Raw genomic sequence first — 18577 nt, 5'->3', positions numbered from 1 at the left:
CTCACTTTCCCCTGATCCTTGCACCAGATGGTTTGGAACTGTAGCTGTAGCTGGATGAGAGCCTGAGTGCTATTTAAAACCAATTAGAATTCTGTCAATTTCCTTGCTATTTTCCCCTCTTCGTATTGCAGACAAAGTGCAAGGAAACTGTAGCCAACTTGTAAGTGAAGTGGATCGGAAATGGTTAGTGTAAATTGCAGCATGCCAATGTGAAATGTGCGGGCAGAACATCCATGGCTCAGTGAAGTAAATGGTGAGGCCTGACGCATGGGAATGTCTGTTTTTGTTCTAATCTGACTTCAGTTTAATAAAGAGAGGCCCTTTTCTCTTCAGCACAGGCAAGTGTAACTTACTAGAAATTCAATCACAAACAAGAGAAAATCTGCAGTGTTGGAAATCCAAGCGACACATACAAAATGCTGGAGGAACTCAGCAGGCCAGGCAGCATCTATGGAAAAGAATACAGTCATCGTTTTGGACCGAGACCCTTCAGCAGGATTTTTGTTTGTACTCGGTGTCTGAGGCTTCTTGCTTGATCAGTCAGCATTGATGGATTCCAGTTGCCCTGATACTGTAACTCCATGATGGCAATGTCCTGCTGAAGCCTTTCACCATGCAGTCCTGCTGAAGGGTCTTGGCCCAAAATGTCAACTGTACTGTTTTCCTTAGATGCTGCCTAGCCTGCTAAGTTCCTCCAGCATTTTTTGTGGGCTACTAGAAATTCAGTTGTTTTTCAAAAATACTATATATTTAGGAGTGAAAAGTGATAAAGCATCATTTATTTGTTGTCTTGCATCCCTCTAGAAATCAGTAGACTACACTTTTTTTTCTGAAAGTGTTGCTTCCTCAAAATGATTTTTTGTGTATGATAAACCACTTAAAGCTGACCTTCACCAGGCTCATGACTGACAGCATCAAGATTTGCAGGGAGGAACTCTAAATGGGAATGCAGAAAATAAATCTTTAGTTGCATGTTGCATTTCATGGTTTTGAATGCTTGAAGCATGTTGTCAACCAGTTGTGGTTTGGTGATCTGTAGTTGCCAAGAAAATTTTCAACAACATCCTTGAATACTTTCCATGTGATTTTCTCTGGTCCCACTAGAAGTTCTTCGGCTTGCCTGCCGTTGATTACCTGTTTGTGGGCTAACAAAAAGGCCTTCCTTAATTTTGTCGTCAGTTATTCTTGGAAACATTTGTGTCAAATCTTGATATCCTTCATGGAAATTTTTGTGCCTGGTAACAGCAGATTCCATCCTTGCAGTCTTGAATGCAGTAATTCTTCTGCCTTTGAAAAACCCAAATCTCTCTCTAGGTCATTTAACTCAGATTGAACTATCAGATGAGGCTCACTCAACATAAAAGATTCAAAATCTGTATCAGTATCATTCTGCATTCCTGGCTTGTGCATTATGGCAACTTCATCTGCCTCCTCTAGACTCCATATCCTGTTTTTCTAAAATCTGTCCTGCCATGCAGCATCTGCCTTGCCTAAGCATGCCCAGGCATGCCTGGACAAGAAAGAAAACCTTTCAGCTTACATTGTGGGCAGCATTTTAATTGTCTTGAATTATGAGTTGGCATAAACAAGTATAAGCATTTTTTTAAATGGTGTATGATGGGAAAATTCTGTGGTGATTTTCACAATCAGTAGGTATTCAGGAAGCAAGATCTTTGTTATCCAGTGAAATCAGCGAGGTGTACCCTGGCATGAGTCGTCTCTGTGTCTTTGACGATATTTGCAGAATTGCCTGAGAAATAAATAACTACTTGTAGGCATTCTGGGGTCAACATATTTTCAGAGGTGGACAAGGGCTCCAGAAAGTTAAGTTCCTTATTTAACTTTTTTATCTGGTCTCCACAATAGTATCTCACCTCCCACCAGCATGTCATGTCTTTCATGATTAACCATACCCGCTCACCTCTGAGGGTGAAGGCCCAAACCTCAACCATTTTATCCCTGGATCCCTTGGATCGCCCGATGGCGTGGTTCTTGATGTTCAATCCTGTACCCATCCCATTGACCTGAACACTACAGCAATTCTTGGCTCTTTCTGTGTTCCAGTGTGGCCCACTTCCCCAGCACTTGAAGATGTTGCCTTCATCCACAACCTTAGCACGAGCTCTTTATTCCATTCATCTGTATGTCACCTTTGACCACCACTAAAATTCATCGCTCCTTACTATACCCTTATCCCAATTTCAGTGTACCTGGTTGGGTAAATGATGTCCAAATCCTCCCCACCTCCCGAAGTGCTTAAACCTGGTTTAAACAAGGCCTCCGTGATATTTTTCAAACACTAAAATTTGATTAGGCCTTGGGCGCAATTGAAATTGGCAATGGGGAAACCGTAGCAACACACTCAAAATGGTGGAGGAACCCAGCAGGTCAGGCAGTATCTATGGAAATGAGTAAACAGTCCGAGGTTTTGGGCCGAGACCCTTCTTCAGAACGTCACTGTCTCCTGGGTGTTTTTTTTCTGTATTGGTGAGTTGATCTGAGCTTAACTTGGTTGATGAGCCATTAAGTTTATACCATGGAAGGAGCCTATAAAATGTTTGCCACCTGTGTATGATAATTTTTTAAATAAAAAAATGCTAAACTCAAACCCCATGTGTTCTACTTTGCTTAGGAGGTATTATTCTCACCTCTGATTTTTAAAATCATAGCAAAATGCAACTCAAATTGGCCCCTTGATCTATGATGTTTGTGCTGCTCATGATACCAAATTAAACTAATCCCATCTACCTGAAAATGAGCCATTCAGTTGTTCAGATACCTGTCCAAATGTCCTTTAAACATCACATATCTGCTTCTACCAGTTCTGCCGGCAGCACGTTCAAGTCATTTTCCACCCTCAGTACTGCAAAAGTAGCCAAACCTCACACTGCTGTAACGTGACAAGCTGACATTTATACTGAGTGCCCTAACTGATGAAGCCAAGCACCTTATTTATTCGTGTTGCCACTTTCAGGGACCAATGGACTTGCTCCCCAAGATCCCTCTATACATCAATGCTCCTAAGTGCCCTGATATTTCCCCTTAAATTTGGACCTGCGGAATTTGCAACAGCTCACACTAGTCTAGATAAAAACTATGTGCCATTTCTCCACCCATATCTCCAAATCATCTGTATCTTGCTGTATCCTTTTTTTACTCAGGATATCCTTTGATTCAGGAGATTGTTTGCTGAAGGCACAACAATAGCACAATAATAATTGGGGGTTGTACAACTGTGCTACAGCTGAATTATCAGCTTAAGACTTCTAGGTAGACATTAGCAGACTCTTTGAAAAGCGAATTTTGGTGCCCTGAAACATTTCTCTCTCTCCTGTAACATTAAAACAGAGATTGATTTTTCTTTTAATCATATTGCTGCCTATGGGATATCCTGGCAATGTGCCTCTTGACTTGGTTACAGTGCCAGAGTAGCTCAGTATTTGCACGCAGTAATGACTGCTCTCCAAATGATGATTGTATTTCAGAAATAATTAATTGGCTATAAAGTATTTTGGGGCACCTTGAGAATAGAACTGCTATTATATAAATGAATTTTCTTCCTTGAACTCTACTGCCCTGCCTTTCGTTTGACCAATGGAATACATAATTTTATCTATTCAGTGCCAAAATTAAGCTGCTACAATGTGTTAACTGTGAAATATTACCATGTCTGGACACCTCAACAAACCACTCCCAAAGTTCAGATCTGAAACTTAGACAGTCCTATCAAATGTCACCAGGACGCAGGTTAGTTTGAGGAGGAACCATTCACACTGCACCATTGGTGTGTGTACAAAAAAACATCAAGACAGCAGCTAAAATGGGTGCATTTAGGGTTCTGCTTCCAGTCTTCCAAATTGTATTCAATACTCTTGATGCCCAAAATTGGGTTCTCCTGCAATTGATGTTACTGAGGCAAATTGTTACCTCCTCCTCTAGAAGCTTGAAGATAACTGCCTAGAATGGCTGTTGCTTTACACTATTTTTTTAAGCAATTGAGAATGACTTTCTTTCCTAATGAGATACATTAAGGCAATTTTGAATCGTTTTACCTCAGAGCAGAAATCCAACTGGCCATTCTTGTGCCCCTGACTATTTTCCACGTTGAGCGACGCAGTACGACATTGCCTTGCATCACTCCTTTTCCAGCATTGCAGAGGAATGTTGACCATGGTGCCAAGTGAACGGCAGTTAGACGCTGAAAACGGCATAGTTGTCAAAACACTCATCTGTGTTGCCTGGCACGTTATTCCTCTTGCTTTATGACTCCCTTTCTCACCCGCAGTTTAGCAGCTGCCTGAGGCCCAGGGCTCAATCTGATCCATGATCTCCAACCTGCTGGTCGACAATTTCCAAGCTTCACTTCACCATCACACTAATCAACGGGCCCTGACAGGCAGCATCCAAACTGCCAGGCTGTTGTCCACATCTCATGTCTTTCAAATATCAGGGCTCCAATGTACTGCTACCTGATTGGGTACGTGGCTGCCGAATTCCCAAAGCCATCCTCCAAAAGTTTACCAGGCAGGAAATTTTACTGTTGAAACTGCTCAGGGTCCCGTTAGTTTGCCCAAAGTCCTAAGGATTCCAGCATTGAGCTGCTTAGGGAAGGTTTTCTAGAATTTCTAGGCAAATCTCTTCAAACTATTATTTGAATGGAAATGAAGTCCCTTGGTATATATGATTTTGCCAATTTTTTTTAAATTTCAGTACTTTGTTCAAGCTCATGTCTGGAAGGATAGTGTTGCTTTGGTATCCAATGGCAAGTGGACAGCTCAGCAACTGATTCAGTGGCAATTTGGACTTGATTTTATCTACTGTGAGCTTTCTTTCTATCCATTGATTAATAGATTGCATCTGTGGATTCCATGTTTGATACGGTTTTGAAATCAATTTGCTGTTGTGTTTCTGATGTTTAGTGCAAGCTCTGTTTTGGCCTCAATGTTGCATTCTGCATATGCTTTCCAAGAGCAGATAAAAATTAATTTCAGCCATGTGGTTAAAGAACTTTCTGTTGAGTCCACCTCCCCATGATGTCACTATTCTTGCTTTGTTATATTGAAGTGAGCTGTGAATATTCTGGGTTTCATAAATCTCAAATATCAAACTCACATTGAAGAAGATTACTTAAATACATATTTGAGGCATTAAATAATTGAATTTGAAGTGGAGCATTAGAAATATTTTCCATTTTTTTCTGGTGGAAATCTTACAAAGAGTTCAGATTTGAAAAATTGTTTCAGGCTTATCCAAAACTCGAGATTCACTGACAGTCACTGGTTCTCCTGTCCATTGTATTCAAAATTGTTGGCCATTCTCTTTTTGAAGCATCATCCTTCCTGTCGTCTTAACTTTCAGTTACCACTATCTCTGTTTGTCAATAAGTTTCTGAGACCTTTTCTGCAGAACTTGTCCACATCCATTTATTTCTCTCCAAATTTATTTTTAAAGCATCTTCTTGCACTGTGTTTCAGCAACCTCTGGGTCACCTCTGCTGACTCATTCCAGTGCTCTTGATCTTCACTTTCTGGGCCAGTTTCTACATTAAAGACACCATTAAAATGCACGGTTTTTCTAATCAGTTACAATTTAGGACAAGGAGGGTGATGATAAATAAAGACAATCTCGGTGCTCATATCTGTTAATACTCTGAAACAACAAAGCAAAGAGTGGGCAAAGAAGACACTGAATTGCCATCAATGCTGTTGACTCTATGATAATTGATTATGTAAATATTGGGACTGCAGTGGAGAGGAAGTCATGGGAAAAATTAGTACAGGGTTTGGTAGCTTTTATCTTTTTCGTTACTGCTATGTAAGAACCGGGGCTAAAGGCTGATTTATACTTGTGCATCGCATTGACACCTAGGTAATGCGTACCCTACGCAGTACCTACGCCATACCCTACACTGTAGGGTGACGTGCACCTCTCCAGAAAAGTTACTCATGCATTGCGGTGATACACACCACAACAACTGTGATTGGTCTGCTTGGTAACAACACATTTCCTCCGATGCATTTCCGGTTGCATCTTCTCTGCCATGTCTGTAGGCTGTGCGTACACCGATGCGAAACAGATGAACCAGATCGTCAAATCTACCTGCCGACATGCGAAAATGTTTGAAATGCATTTCCTCATCCATGTCTCTCACGAAGAAACTCAACACAGTGGCATAGAAACCCCACCGCCAACTAGTGTTTTGGCGCACACCAACACTTGCTTGCTATGGCGTAGAGCGACGCAGAAGTATAAATCAGGGTTACGGCGTAGGCTGCGGTGTAGCCTGTACGCACAAGTATAAATCAGCCTTAAGAGTTCAGTCCTTATTTCTTTTTGATGTACAGTAAGTGGGCAGAGATGAACAGTACTGTGCAGTTGTTGGCACATATATACACAATACATTACGTAGGCCAAACATCCAAATGAGCTGGTAACAGCACTCATTCAGCTGTTTTTGCTAATCCTATCACAGGCATTCCCTTTGGTCAACATGTGCTTTCCCCATCTTCCCTCTGACTTCCAGCTCTCTTTTTTTCCTAATTCTGTTAAAGGACTGCAGAATTAAAATGTTTCCTGTTCCGCTTTCCACAGATACTCCCTGAGCTGAGTTTACCTAGCACTTGTACATTTAATATTCCTATCATCTGCAAGGTTTTAAAAAGAATATCATTCACCATTGAGGTGCTGGGTTAGAAGGGTTAAAGTGAAGTTCAATTTCTGTACACTAGGGTTCTATTTCCTTGGCTGCAGAAGATTAAAGGGTTATCTAATTGAGATGATTAAGATGATGAAAGGATTTAATAGGCTAGATAAAGAGAAACTATTTCCTCAGCTGGGAGAAGCCAGAACTAAGGGGAGTAACCTTAAAATTGGAGCTTGCCTATTTTGGACGATGTTTTAAAAAAACCCTGCTGTGACTGAGGTTCAAATAAAAATTTAAAACTGTGATTGAAAGATTTTTGTTGGCTAAAGTATTAATGGATTTGGAATCAAGATGGACAAACGGGTTTTTGATACTGAACAGCTGCAATGAACTGGAATATTGGACTGGGGCTGAGCTGCTGAGAAGACTACTGATAGTCCAATATATAAACATGAGAAATTCTGCAGATACTGGAAATCCAAAGCAACGTACACAAAATGCTGAGGGAACTCAGCAGGTCAGGCAGCATCCATGGAAATGAATATATAGTTGACATTCTGGGCCGAAACCCTTCTTTAGGACTGAGAGGGAAGAGGGAAGATGCCAGAATAAAATGGTGGAAGAGGGGAAAGAGGCTAGCTGGAAGGTGAAGCCAGGTGGATGGGAAAGCTCAAGGGCTGGAGAAGAAGGAATCTGACAGGAGAAGAGAGTGGACCATAGGAGAAAGGGACCTGAGGGAAGTAATGGACAGGTAGGAGGTGGTAAAAGGTCAGAGTGAGGAAGAGAGGAAGGGGGGGGGGCACGATTGTTTATCGGAAGGAGAACTTGTTATTCATGTCATTGGGTTGGAGACTACCCAGACAAAATATGTGTTGCTCCACCCTGAAGGTAGCTTCATCTTGGTTCAAGAGGAGGCCATGGACTGACATGTTGGAATGGGAATCAGAATTACAATGTCTGGCCTGCTTGTGGCTGATAGTGCGGAGGTGCTCGATAAAGCAACCCCCTCAATTTACCCTCAATGAGTTTGGGAGTTTGTATGTGATTATGATCAGTTTGTCATTATACTATGAAAACTGATTGAGACAAGCATTAGCTGAGAGCAATTCTTTGTGTTTCAGTTCTAATTGTTGTCTTCTGATGGTGCATCATGGTAGACAACTTCTGTGATCCTATGTTTTCACCAACCCATATCCCCATGCTACACACTGAATAAGCTGTAGAAATCATCGCACCTTATATGATGAATAACTTGCATTGACAGATCTTCCTATGGAATCAGTGTCTTTGGAAATGGAAGTAATCAATGTGTAATAGGAATGTATTAATAGAATTCCTTCCTCAGATATTCTTTACTTGTGGGGCTTTCTAATCTTCTTCCTTTGAAATCTCGAGAGCCAATGCCACAATTGATTCCAGGACAACTTGCCGTGGAAGTTTCCTGTTTCACAAGTAATCAGCTATGTTGCCATCGTCACAGCTGATGCAGATGCTGAAAATCTGAAATTAAAATGATGATGCTGCTGATTTTCCCATCTTCTTGGTTAGTTAGCTTTCAAAGTTCAAAGTAAATTTTATTACCAAAGTACATGTATATCACCATTATCAACCCTTTTCTTGTGAGGATACTCAACAAATCTATAGAATAGTAACTATAACAGGATCTATGAAAGACCACTGAACTAGGGCATTCAACTAAAGTGCAAAAGGCAACAAACTGTGCAAAAGCAAATATAAATAAATAGCAATAAATAAGGACATGAGATGAAGAGTCCTTGAAAGTGAGTCCACTGGTTGTAGGAATATTTCAATGATGGGGCAACTGAAGCTGAGTGAAGTTTTCCCCTTTGGTTCAAGAGCCTGATGGTTGAAGGTTAGTAACATAATGTGAATCGCAGCCTCGGAGGTTTGTGATGAGAATCTTGCAAGGTTGACTGTGGGAGAAGTAACGTTGCTGTGTTCACATTCAGTGCCTATGTCACTGATAGAATGTTTGTTCATTTTTATCTTTCTTTCCTTTAACATTGAGCAGTTTCTGGGACAGGTGTTCCCAACTTTTTTATGCCGTAGACCGATACCAGTAACTAAGGGATCCATGGACCCCAGGTTGGGAGCTCCTGTTCTAGGCCAATTTAGAGGACAGTCAAGTATCAAATTCCTGTGGTTTTGGAGTTGCATATGAGCCAGAAGGGGTAAGGTTGTCACATTTCTTTCTTGAAAGATACAATATTTTATAACAAAATAGTTTCTTGATTATCATTACCAAGACTAGATTTTTTTCTAATTTTCAAATTTTTAGTTGAAGTTAAATTTTAATGCTTCTATGGTGCATTTTGAACTAACACTACTTGATTGGTAAATTGGTTTATTATTGTCATGTGTACTGAGGTACAGGGCAAAACTTGTCCGTACAGATCACTTCATTACAACAATGCATTGAGGCAGTACAAGGTATAAACAATAACGGAGTGCGGCATAAAGCATTACAATACCGAGAAGAACAGAGTAGGTAGACAGTAAGGTTCAAGGTCACAAAAATTGATTGTGAGGTCTTGTCGTACTAGGCATTAATAGACTTCTGATAGCTGTCCCTGAGCCTGGTAGTAAGTGCTTTCACACTTTTGTATCTTAATCCCCAATGAGAGGAGAGAGAAAAGAGAATATCCTGGGCGGACAGGATCTCTGATTATGCTGGCTGTTTTACCAAGGAAGCAAGAGGACGTGACGGAGTTAATGGAGGGGAGACTAGTCTCCGTGGTGTGTGTGGCTGTGTCCACAACACTTGTGGTCGTGGGTAGAGCAGTTACCATACCAAGCCATGATGCATCTGGATAGCAGGCTTTCTATTGTGCGTCGATTAAAAATTGATGTGACCAAGTGGTCATGCCAAATGTCTTCAGCTTCCTAAGGAAGTAGAGGCACTGCTCAGCTTTCTTGGACTTGCTGTCAGCCTGGTTAGACCAGGGCTGGTTATTGGTGATGTTCACTCCTGGGAACTTGGAACTCTCAACCCGCTCGACCTCAGCACCATTGATGTGTATCCATTATATTTCCACCACTCCTTTTTGAGTGTTTTGGCAAAAAGAAGAATAAATTGCCTCAGGGAAAAAACCCTCACAGCAGCTGGGTCTTCACCACCACTGGATTGGAATCCACGTAAAGTGACCCCACCTTATCCTTTTACCAACTTCTACCCCACTGTACTTCCCTCCTCCATCGCACTTTCTTCCCCCCCCCCCTCCATTGTCATGTTCCTCACAAACCTCTCCCATCATTGGACCCTTCTAACCCATGGTTCAAAGTACGTTTATTATCAAAATATGTATGCAGTATGCAACCCCGATATTCGTCTTCCTCACAGAGAGTCATGAAGCGAAGAAAACCGTGGAACCTGTTCAAAGAAAAACATCAACCATCCCCCTTACATGCACAAAGAAAACCAGATTGTGCAAACGGCAACAAAAAGAGCGAGCGGCAAGCACAGAATATAGAACACAAAATTGGCAGAGTACGGGCATATTTCAGTTCAGCTCAGTGTTCGTTATCTGTGATACCCCGATCCAAAGTCCAAAATAGCAGCAAAGCAAAAAGCAGCGGCCAGAAACCAGAAACGCATCATACAGGGTACAGTCCACAAGTTGCATCAATTAAACCTTGGACAAGAACTCTGGCACCATCCTTCAACAGGATCAAAGGTAGAGAGAGATCATTTGAACGCAGGGACCTTCCTCTGGGAGCAGCGAGCGAGAGGGAAAGACGGTTCATCACATGCAAGCACCCTCCTCCTCCTCCTCCTCCTCCGACAGCAGCCAGTGAGAGGCGGGTAAATGGCCCTGAACACCTACTCGCATCAATGATTCCAATCTTCCTCAGTGCTTTAATCAGCCTTGTGACTGCACTCCCCGTTCCACAGATCATCAGGCCCCAGATTCAATTTGATCAATGACTGTTCACCCCCATTGCACCTTCTCACCCCTCCAGAGATCCTAAGCTTTCAGTAGGCCAGATTCCCTGCCCATCCTAGCACTAATTAGTCCTGGGTGTTTACCCTCTCCACTCCCTCAATCCAAATGAATTGATTGGTACTAATCTCCTTTCCTTTATTCCCCTGACAGCACCACATGCTTTGACTAGACCCACAGGTCTAGTCAATCCCCTGAACATGGTCCTGACGATGTGCAACTCCAGTTCAGGTGCCTACGGCCTCTGGTTCAGTGTTGAGACCTCCTTGATGGAAATGATATGTTGCATTCTGCAAACTCGTTTGGATACGCTAGACGTTCTAAGCAACTTTTCAATTTCTTCCCCTATATTGTTAGCATAGCTGGCATCATCTTGGGTAAATGTGTCGCGTTTGCTGGACATATCTGTGCAGAACCATCCCATTCATTCCGTCACATCATTCTTTTGACATTCCTCTAAATGCAGTTTGCAATGAGTGGGTGGAGGTTGTTCATTTGGGACACAAAGGAGTTGTGAACTGCAAAAGAGATGTTCAAGCAATTTTGACAAACATTTTTTTGTGACTCTGTGTTTGTACAGATTTACTCCCTCTTCCTTTATGGCCTTTATAAAATGTCATAGCACTTTCAATATTCATAGATAAATCCAGTAGTATTTGTAGGCAGCCTTATTGCCTGTGTTCCTCTGAATGTTTTTAGGATTTTCCATTGAAGATACTGTCAGAGTGAGATAAGTAGTAGCTTCCTCATCTATGAGTCAGAAGGTTACCAGCTTAAGCTTTATTGTGGGGTTAAACAAAACGTGTGTTGGGATTGTCATATAATTAGTGGGATTTTTTTTCTGTTGTTTTTTTTTCTGTGGTTGACCCTCCCTGCACTGAGGTCATCTGTTTTTCCCAAAATTATGTTTTCTTTGAGTTTTTCTAAAATCTGATCTATCCAATCAAATTAATCTTCTCTGTGACCTTGTCTTCAAATACTTACATGCTCATTATCTGGGAAATATATTGGAACACCCTGAGCATCCAACAGCTTAGCATAAAAATTAAAATGCTTTCAATCCTGCCCTTGAAACTCCATTGCAGTTTACACACCATCAGTTTATATACCTAGAGTTATTTCTCCAATTTGCAATTTTTGACCCTTTCCGTCTTGTTGAATGGTCCAAAAAAAAGCAAAATAAATCTGGAGATCTCCTTTGGAAAATAAATCAAGTTTGCTACACTCTGTTAAGTAGGCTACTCCTTGAGTTGTTGGCTCAATGAAATGCCTTATCCTGAAAGGGAGCTGGCCAAAAATAAACAGATTGTTAATTGCTGTCTTGGGGTGTCAGAGGTGAAGGTAAAGGATTGAAGGAGTTTATTTTCATCTTTCCGACCAGTCTGTGAATTGGTACGAACATGCATAAACATGCTTCCTACCAGTTTACCTCCTTTCATCAAGCGTCCTCTGTATTCTCAATTAATGGTGCTCACTTACCATATATACAGTACATTGGAATTCTGTCTTTACAATTCCTCTTCAGTTTTCTTCCTTGCCTTCCTGCTTAATGTCCAATATCCATATTTTTCCTCTCTTTGATCATATTATCACTACCTCAGTGTTTATTAATTTTTCTAATCCAAATTTCCCTAGGCCAGCTTCCAATTTGCTTGAAGCACTCAAATCAGGGTGGATTGGAACTTGTGCCAGAAGAGAATGTACGTGGGTTGTAAAGTAGAGTTCATGCATCTATGAGCTCAAGATTGGGAAAGAATGCCTGTTGTGAATGGAAAGACATTAACTGGGGTGGGTGGTGTCCATTATAGTGTAGAGGTGTACATGGGCAGTGGAGGGAAATGGGTGGAGCTAAGTGAACTAAAAAAAGTTAAAATGATAGTCTGAATGACAATATCTCACTCCCCATTCTTTGCTTACTGCTAAAATAATTTAAAATTCTTTACTGTTTTGTTAGCAAGCATATTACATAATATAATTCAGAAAGGGAGAAGGGTTTTTTTTTAAGTTCCTTGTATGACCTGGGAATTTTTCCTTGAGCATTTCAAAATGGGGAAATTTTCCCTTGGTTTTTCCATTTATATTTTCAGCAGTGAAGCTAAGCAGAAGTCATCTGAATACTGGCACTTGTAACTGAATTTAGCTTCATAAACTTAGTTTCACAAGCCTTCCCTCTCACTGTGTTAATTTCTCCCACCAGCTGCTCATTGAGGAAGTTGTAATCATCTGATGAACATGAAACAGAAACATATAGCAGTGGTAGTCAGAATGGCCCGGTGGGGGGGGGGGGGGAGATCTTAAATATCCAAATGCATCAGTTTGTTCTCTTTAGAGCTTTACTGCAGTGGAGAGAAACCGTATTAGCAATTGGAGTTTTGGGAAGATCTCAGAAGAATGAAACATTCAGGGATAAAGAATGTATATATACGTTTCTGTAAAGGTATTTAAAAGTTGATATTTTTTATTTAACAAATTGGGCAGCAGTCTAAGAGAGTGTAAGGAAGGCAAAAGCAATGTTTGTATTCATTTCGAGCGGACTAGATTACAAAAGGAAGGATATAATGCTGAGGCATTGGGCTGAATGCACTTGGAGAATGCTGAGTTGTTTGGGGCCCCTATCTAAGAAATGACGTGTTGACATTAGAGAAGGTCCAGAGGAGGGTCACGGGAATGATTCCATGAATGAGAAATGTTAATGTAGAGTACTATGAAAAAGCCCCCTAGGTTTTTTTTTACATGGTTTCAGATAATATGGTCTCCACAACTCCCTGATCTTAACATCATCGAGGCAGTCTGGGATTACCTGGAGAGACAGAAGTAAGCAAGACAGCAAAAGTCTTCAGAAAAACTGTGGCAAGTTCTCCAAGATGCTCGGATAAACCTACCGGCCGACTTTCTTTTAAGACTGCACAACACTGAAGTTAGGAGAATCGATGCAGTTTTAAAGGATAAGGGTAGTCACACCAAATTTTGATCTGTAGTGCTTTTCTTATTGTTTACTGCTCTTTATAGAACTTTTTTGATATTTAGAAACTTTTCATTGCATTATTTTTGAAAGCATCTTTGCTTTACCAATTTTTTTCATACACACTTGAGACTTTTGCACAGTACTGGATGAGGAACGTCAGATGGCTCTGGGCCTGTACTCACGGGAGTTTAGAAGAATGTGGAGGGATCTCATTGAAACTTATTGAATATTGAAAGGTCTAGTCAGAGTGGATGTGGAGAGGATATTTCCTTTAGTGGGGGAGTCAAGGAGTAGAGGGCGCAGCCTGAGAATAGAGGAACATCAATTTAGAACTGAGGTGAGGAGGAATTTCTTTAGCCAGAGGGTAGTGAATCTGTGAAATTCATTGCTATAGATGGCTGAGGAAGACAAGTCACTGGGTATATTTAGAGCAGAGGTTGTTGATTGGTAAGGGTGCCAACGATTACAGTGAGCAGGCAGGAGAACAGGATTGAGAGGGATAGTAAATGAGCCAGGGTAGAATGGCAGAGCAGGTTTGATGGGCGAAACAACCTAATTATGCTCCTATATCTTATGCTCTTATAGTCTAAGAATAGATTAAATCATTTTCTTTTTAAAGGGAGTTGAATGAATAGCTGAAGAAGAATTCTTTTCATGGCAATAGAGAATGTACAAGGGGGAGAATAGCTAATTTTAGAGCCAGACAGGTCCAATGCATTGATTGGCCCTCAATTTTACAGTAATATGTATTGAAAATGCAATTTTGCTCACACTTCCAATATGACACAGCTGCTGCACTTTCCAGGGTCCGAGAAGATCGGAATCTAGGTTGATGCATGAGCAATAGGCTGAGCGATGTCCTGCAGCTCCACCAGTAGTGTTGCTGCATTCTCTTGGAGACAGAAACTGCAGGAGTTATATAACAATTGAGAGTCTCCACTAAACCTTCAGACAGCTGTTAAAAAAATTATTCCTGATCTATCGCTGCTTCAGCAAAGATGTTAAATCCTGCCATGTTGGGATTTATTTGTGTATTGGCTGGAACTCTGAAGAAATAGCTTTAAACTTGCCCAAAACATTTTTATACTAGTAGGAAAAACATGTGAAGGCATACACATGTGAAGGCATACATTTGATTAAGTACCCTTACATCATTGAGGTGATCAACAAAAGCTACTTCTTCAGATCCCTGTAAGAGTCGGACCTCCAGACGTGCAGTTACCCAGCCTCCATCAATTGTTGACAGGGTCACCAGATGTCCTGCTGCTTGTGCTTGCCAGAATCTTGGGCACAGCCCAAGTAGCTGCAAACAAAGTATGATTACAACTGTTCTGTGAGCAAAGCGCACACAAGTCTAAACAGAAATTGGAATTTGCCTGAAGGGTTATCAGAATTAGAATTTCCTAATGGAGCAAATCTTGGCCTTTGAAGATCTATTTCTCTGTAAATTGCAGACTTGGATAGTGTATAGTTGTTTGATTTCAGATACTCAGTATAATAGCATAGATGAGTATGCTATTAGAGTTGTTCTGTTATTGAATAGGAAGGTGGCTATTCAATTAAGTAAATTTAATCAAGACATTATGATCTGGAAAGTACTATCTGAAATGGAGATGTATCAGATTGTGTATAAATGTTACTGAAAATGTGAGCCATTTAGCAGCGTAACAGGGTGAAAGCAAGGATACTGGATGAAATTGGGAATTGTTTGGATGGAGTCAACAACTTACATGTCTTAGCGTAAAATCTGGAAGGTTATTTAACCACAAAACTATTGAAAATAATTTGAACTAAGCTACAGAAGTAACATCAGAACAGATGCTGGGCCTTGAGAGATGCCTCAAAGGATAAAGGATAGATTTCTAGAGCGAAGAGCCCCGATAGCTGAAGGCACGGCTGTCAGTGATAAAGCAGATAAATTACAGAATGATTAAAGGGATGGAATAGAAGGAGTGCAAAGAAATCAGAGATTGTGCGCCCAAGGATATCAAGAGAGATGAGACTTTGAAGACACAAAATTGAAAAACAAACCTTTGCCTAAAAGAGGTGCAGCCAGCAGGGATAATAAGTGTGCAGGGTAATGTAAGTTTGCACATGGCCAGCAATGTTGGATGTCAAATATATGAACAATAGAGCAAGGGAGTGCATTGGAACAGAGGTAACAAAGAGTTGGTTGAGGATTTGAGCACCAGATAAGTTGACACAAAGTCAAGCTGTATTAAGAAATGAGAAAACATTGTCATCATGATGACATGAGTAAGTGGGCCAAAGGATCATGCCTAACATACTACGTTCAGTTTCATAAATTTGTCAGAAAAAAGGGACAGACTTGATAGTGGAGAAATAGAGTTTTAGGATGAGGACTGCAGAGGATTGCATTTGTCTCTCCAATATTTACTTGGGTTTGTGGCAGAGTAAACTCTTTCTGTGCTGTTAAGGACATCATAATTTGTAATTGCGATACTTAACATGAAGTTTTTTTTTATTCAGGCTTGTGATGTAGAGATCACTTATTTATCTCTCAGCTAAATTACTTGGGTTCCAATGTCATTTATGAAACCAGCCCAAGTAAGAATGGCAGTTTCCTCCATGAACATTCATGGAAAGGATTTATTAGAACTGCTCTCATCTTTATTTGCCTCAATCTCCCAAAGGCCTTTGAAGATCCATTTTTCTTGCAGGTATCACTGTGTTTGTTGTCCATCCTTGGTTGTTTGCCACGAAACATTGCTTGGGCTGGAACTTTAATACAGGTTTCCCCCACTATTCGAAAGTACAGTGTTCCTATGAAACCTTCTGCAAGCCGAAATGGGGTAAAGCGAAGAAGCCATTACCATTAATTTATATGGGAAAAATTTTTGAGCGTTCCCAAACCCAAAAAATAACCTATCTAATCATACCAAATAGCGTATCAAAGCTTAAAATAACACTAACATATAGAAGAAGCAGGAATGATATAATAAATACACAGCCTATAATGTAGGTACAGTGTAACTTAAGATTTAGCCAAAACCGATTTGTAGAAAAAAAATCGGCACGTACACGCATGCGCACACACGTGCCTGCGCAAGGCTTCACAGTCGTGGTAGCCTTTCTCCAGGTAAACACAAGTTTAAAGTGGGCATCTTTTTTCGTAAAAGCGAAAATCCTCTTTGGATTTCTTTCGGTTAGTGAAAACATGTACTAATGTAGGTCTTTAGTAAAAGCAAAGTGGCGTAAAGCGAACTTTTGTAAAGCGGGGTCCTGTAATCTTTTTCATTGTGAAGCTCATAATAGAATTTGATAAGAATTTCTACGATTTTACAACTTTACAAAATGTTGATCAGGCCACTGTTTAGTACTGTGTGCAGATCTGGTTGCCGTCTTATTGGAAGGATGTGATGTCACTGGACAGAATGCAGAGATTCACCAGGATGTTGTCTGCAATGGAGGACGTTGATTATGGGGAGGGAGTTGAGGGACTGGCATTCTTTTCCCTGGAGTGAAGGAGTCGAGGGCTGATGTGATGGAGGTATTTACAGGTCCTCCCCAGATTCTGGCAGGCTTCCATTCCTGTGAACCGTTCCTAACGATGACAGTTTGCAAGTTGGGCCTGTGGTAGCGATCCGAGTTCCCACATAGCAACAGATGCCTGCAGCAGCTGGCAAATCCGTCCTGTCTGTCTCCTAATGCTTGCTAGTATGTATGGGTTGTGCGTAAACTGGGCATTGGTAAGCTGTGGAGGACTTGTAAGATTATGAGAGTTGTAAATGAGGTAGATAGTGGAAATCTTTGATTCCCATGGTAGGATTATATAAAAAAACATGGGAGTCCCCCCACTTCTTATCCCCCCTCGACCATCCCATGTTACTTCACTCCTGATGAAGGGTTTCAGCCCGAAACATCGTCACTACCTCCTCCCATAGACGCTGTCTGGCCTGCTGAGTTCTGCCAGCAGTTTGTGTTTTGAGTTTTAAAATGTATCTAAGGAGAAAGCTTAGGACCTTAGATGCTGCCTAACATGCTAAGTTCCTCCGGCGATTTGTGTGTGTTGCTGTAGATTTCCAGCATCGTCAGACATCCTCATGTTTGTAAAGAGAAAGCTTTTTTACACCATCTGGAGCATGCTGCCAAAGGGGGTGGTAGAGTCGGATGCATTGCTACAGTCAAGAGGTATTTATATAGACGCTTAAACAGGCATGGCACAGAAGGATACAGTCCTGATGTGGTTGAATTGGTTCAGCGTAAGTGGGTAAAAATATCGGCATGGACGTGGCATGAACTGCTCAAAGAGAAGCACACCTCACCAGATGAAATGTGAGCTTAAATAACTCAATGAATTTAAATGGCTCACTAAATCCCAAGAGCACTTTTAAAACTCTGAGCTTAAGACTACAAGACATAGGAGCAGAGCCTGCACCACCATTTCATCATGGCTGATCCATTTTTTTTCTCTCAGCCCCAATCTCCTGCCTTCTCCCTGTATCCCTTCAAGCCCTGACCAATCAAGAGTCTATCAACCTTCTCTTTAAATATATGATCAGACTTGGCCTCCACAGCTGCAATGAATTCCACAGATCCGCCACTATCTGGCGAAAGAGGTTCTTCACCTCCGCTGTAAAAGGCCGCCCCTCGATTCTGAGGTTGTGTCCTCATGTCTTAGATTCTGCCACTGTAGGAAGCAACCTCTCCACATCCACTCTATCAAGGTCTTTCACCATTCAATAGGTTTCCAGTGAGGTCACCCCTCATCAAACATTCTAAATATGACAAGCCGTTCAAACGTGGAATCATTTTCGTGAACCCTCTCCGGTTTCAGCAAATCCTTTCTAAGATAGGGGGCCCAAAACTGCTCACATTTCTCCCAAGTGAGGCCGCACCAGTGCTTTATAAAGTCTCAACATTACATCCCTGCTTTTATATTCTAGTCCTCTTGAAATGAATACTAACACCAGATTTGCCTTCCTTACCGCAGACTCAATAAGCAAATTAACCTTCAGGGAATCCTGCACAAACACTCCCAATCCT

At 41.2% G+C, this 18577-nt stretch overlaps 1 protein-coding gene across 3 annotated transcripts in view; it reads left to right on the top strand.

The window, feature by feature from the left end:
* The window catches only part of srgap2 (SLIT-ROBO Rho GTPase activating protein 2), a 181717-nt gene that overhangs the window by 81672 nt on the left and 81468 nt on the right, over positions 1–18577 (top strand). Inside the window, exon 1 of one of the 3 annotated variants that reach the window (XM_059950348.1) lies at positions 12970–13042. The exons of the other annotated variants lie outside the window; for them this stretch is intronic. Coding sequence (XP_059806331.1) covers positions 12997–13042 — 46 coding nt within the window. The 5' untranslated portion in view covers positions 12970–12996. Of the gene's footprint in view, positions 1–12969; positions 13043–18577 lie in introns of those variants that run through there. 3 annotated transcript variants of the gene reach the window in all.

This window comes from Hypanus sabinus, chromosome 25 (assembly GCF_030144855.1).
Source record: "Hypanus sabinus isolate sHypSab1 chromosome 25, sHypSab1.hap1, whole genome shotgun sequence".
NCBI classification, from domain to species: Eukaryota; Metazoa; Chordata; class Chondrichthyes; order Myliobatiformes; family Dasyatidae; genus Hypanus; species Hypanus sabinus.
This window is presented reverse-complemented; position numbering and strand designations above follow the sequence as displayed.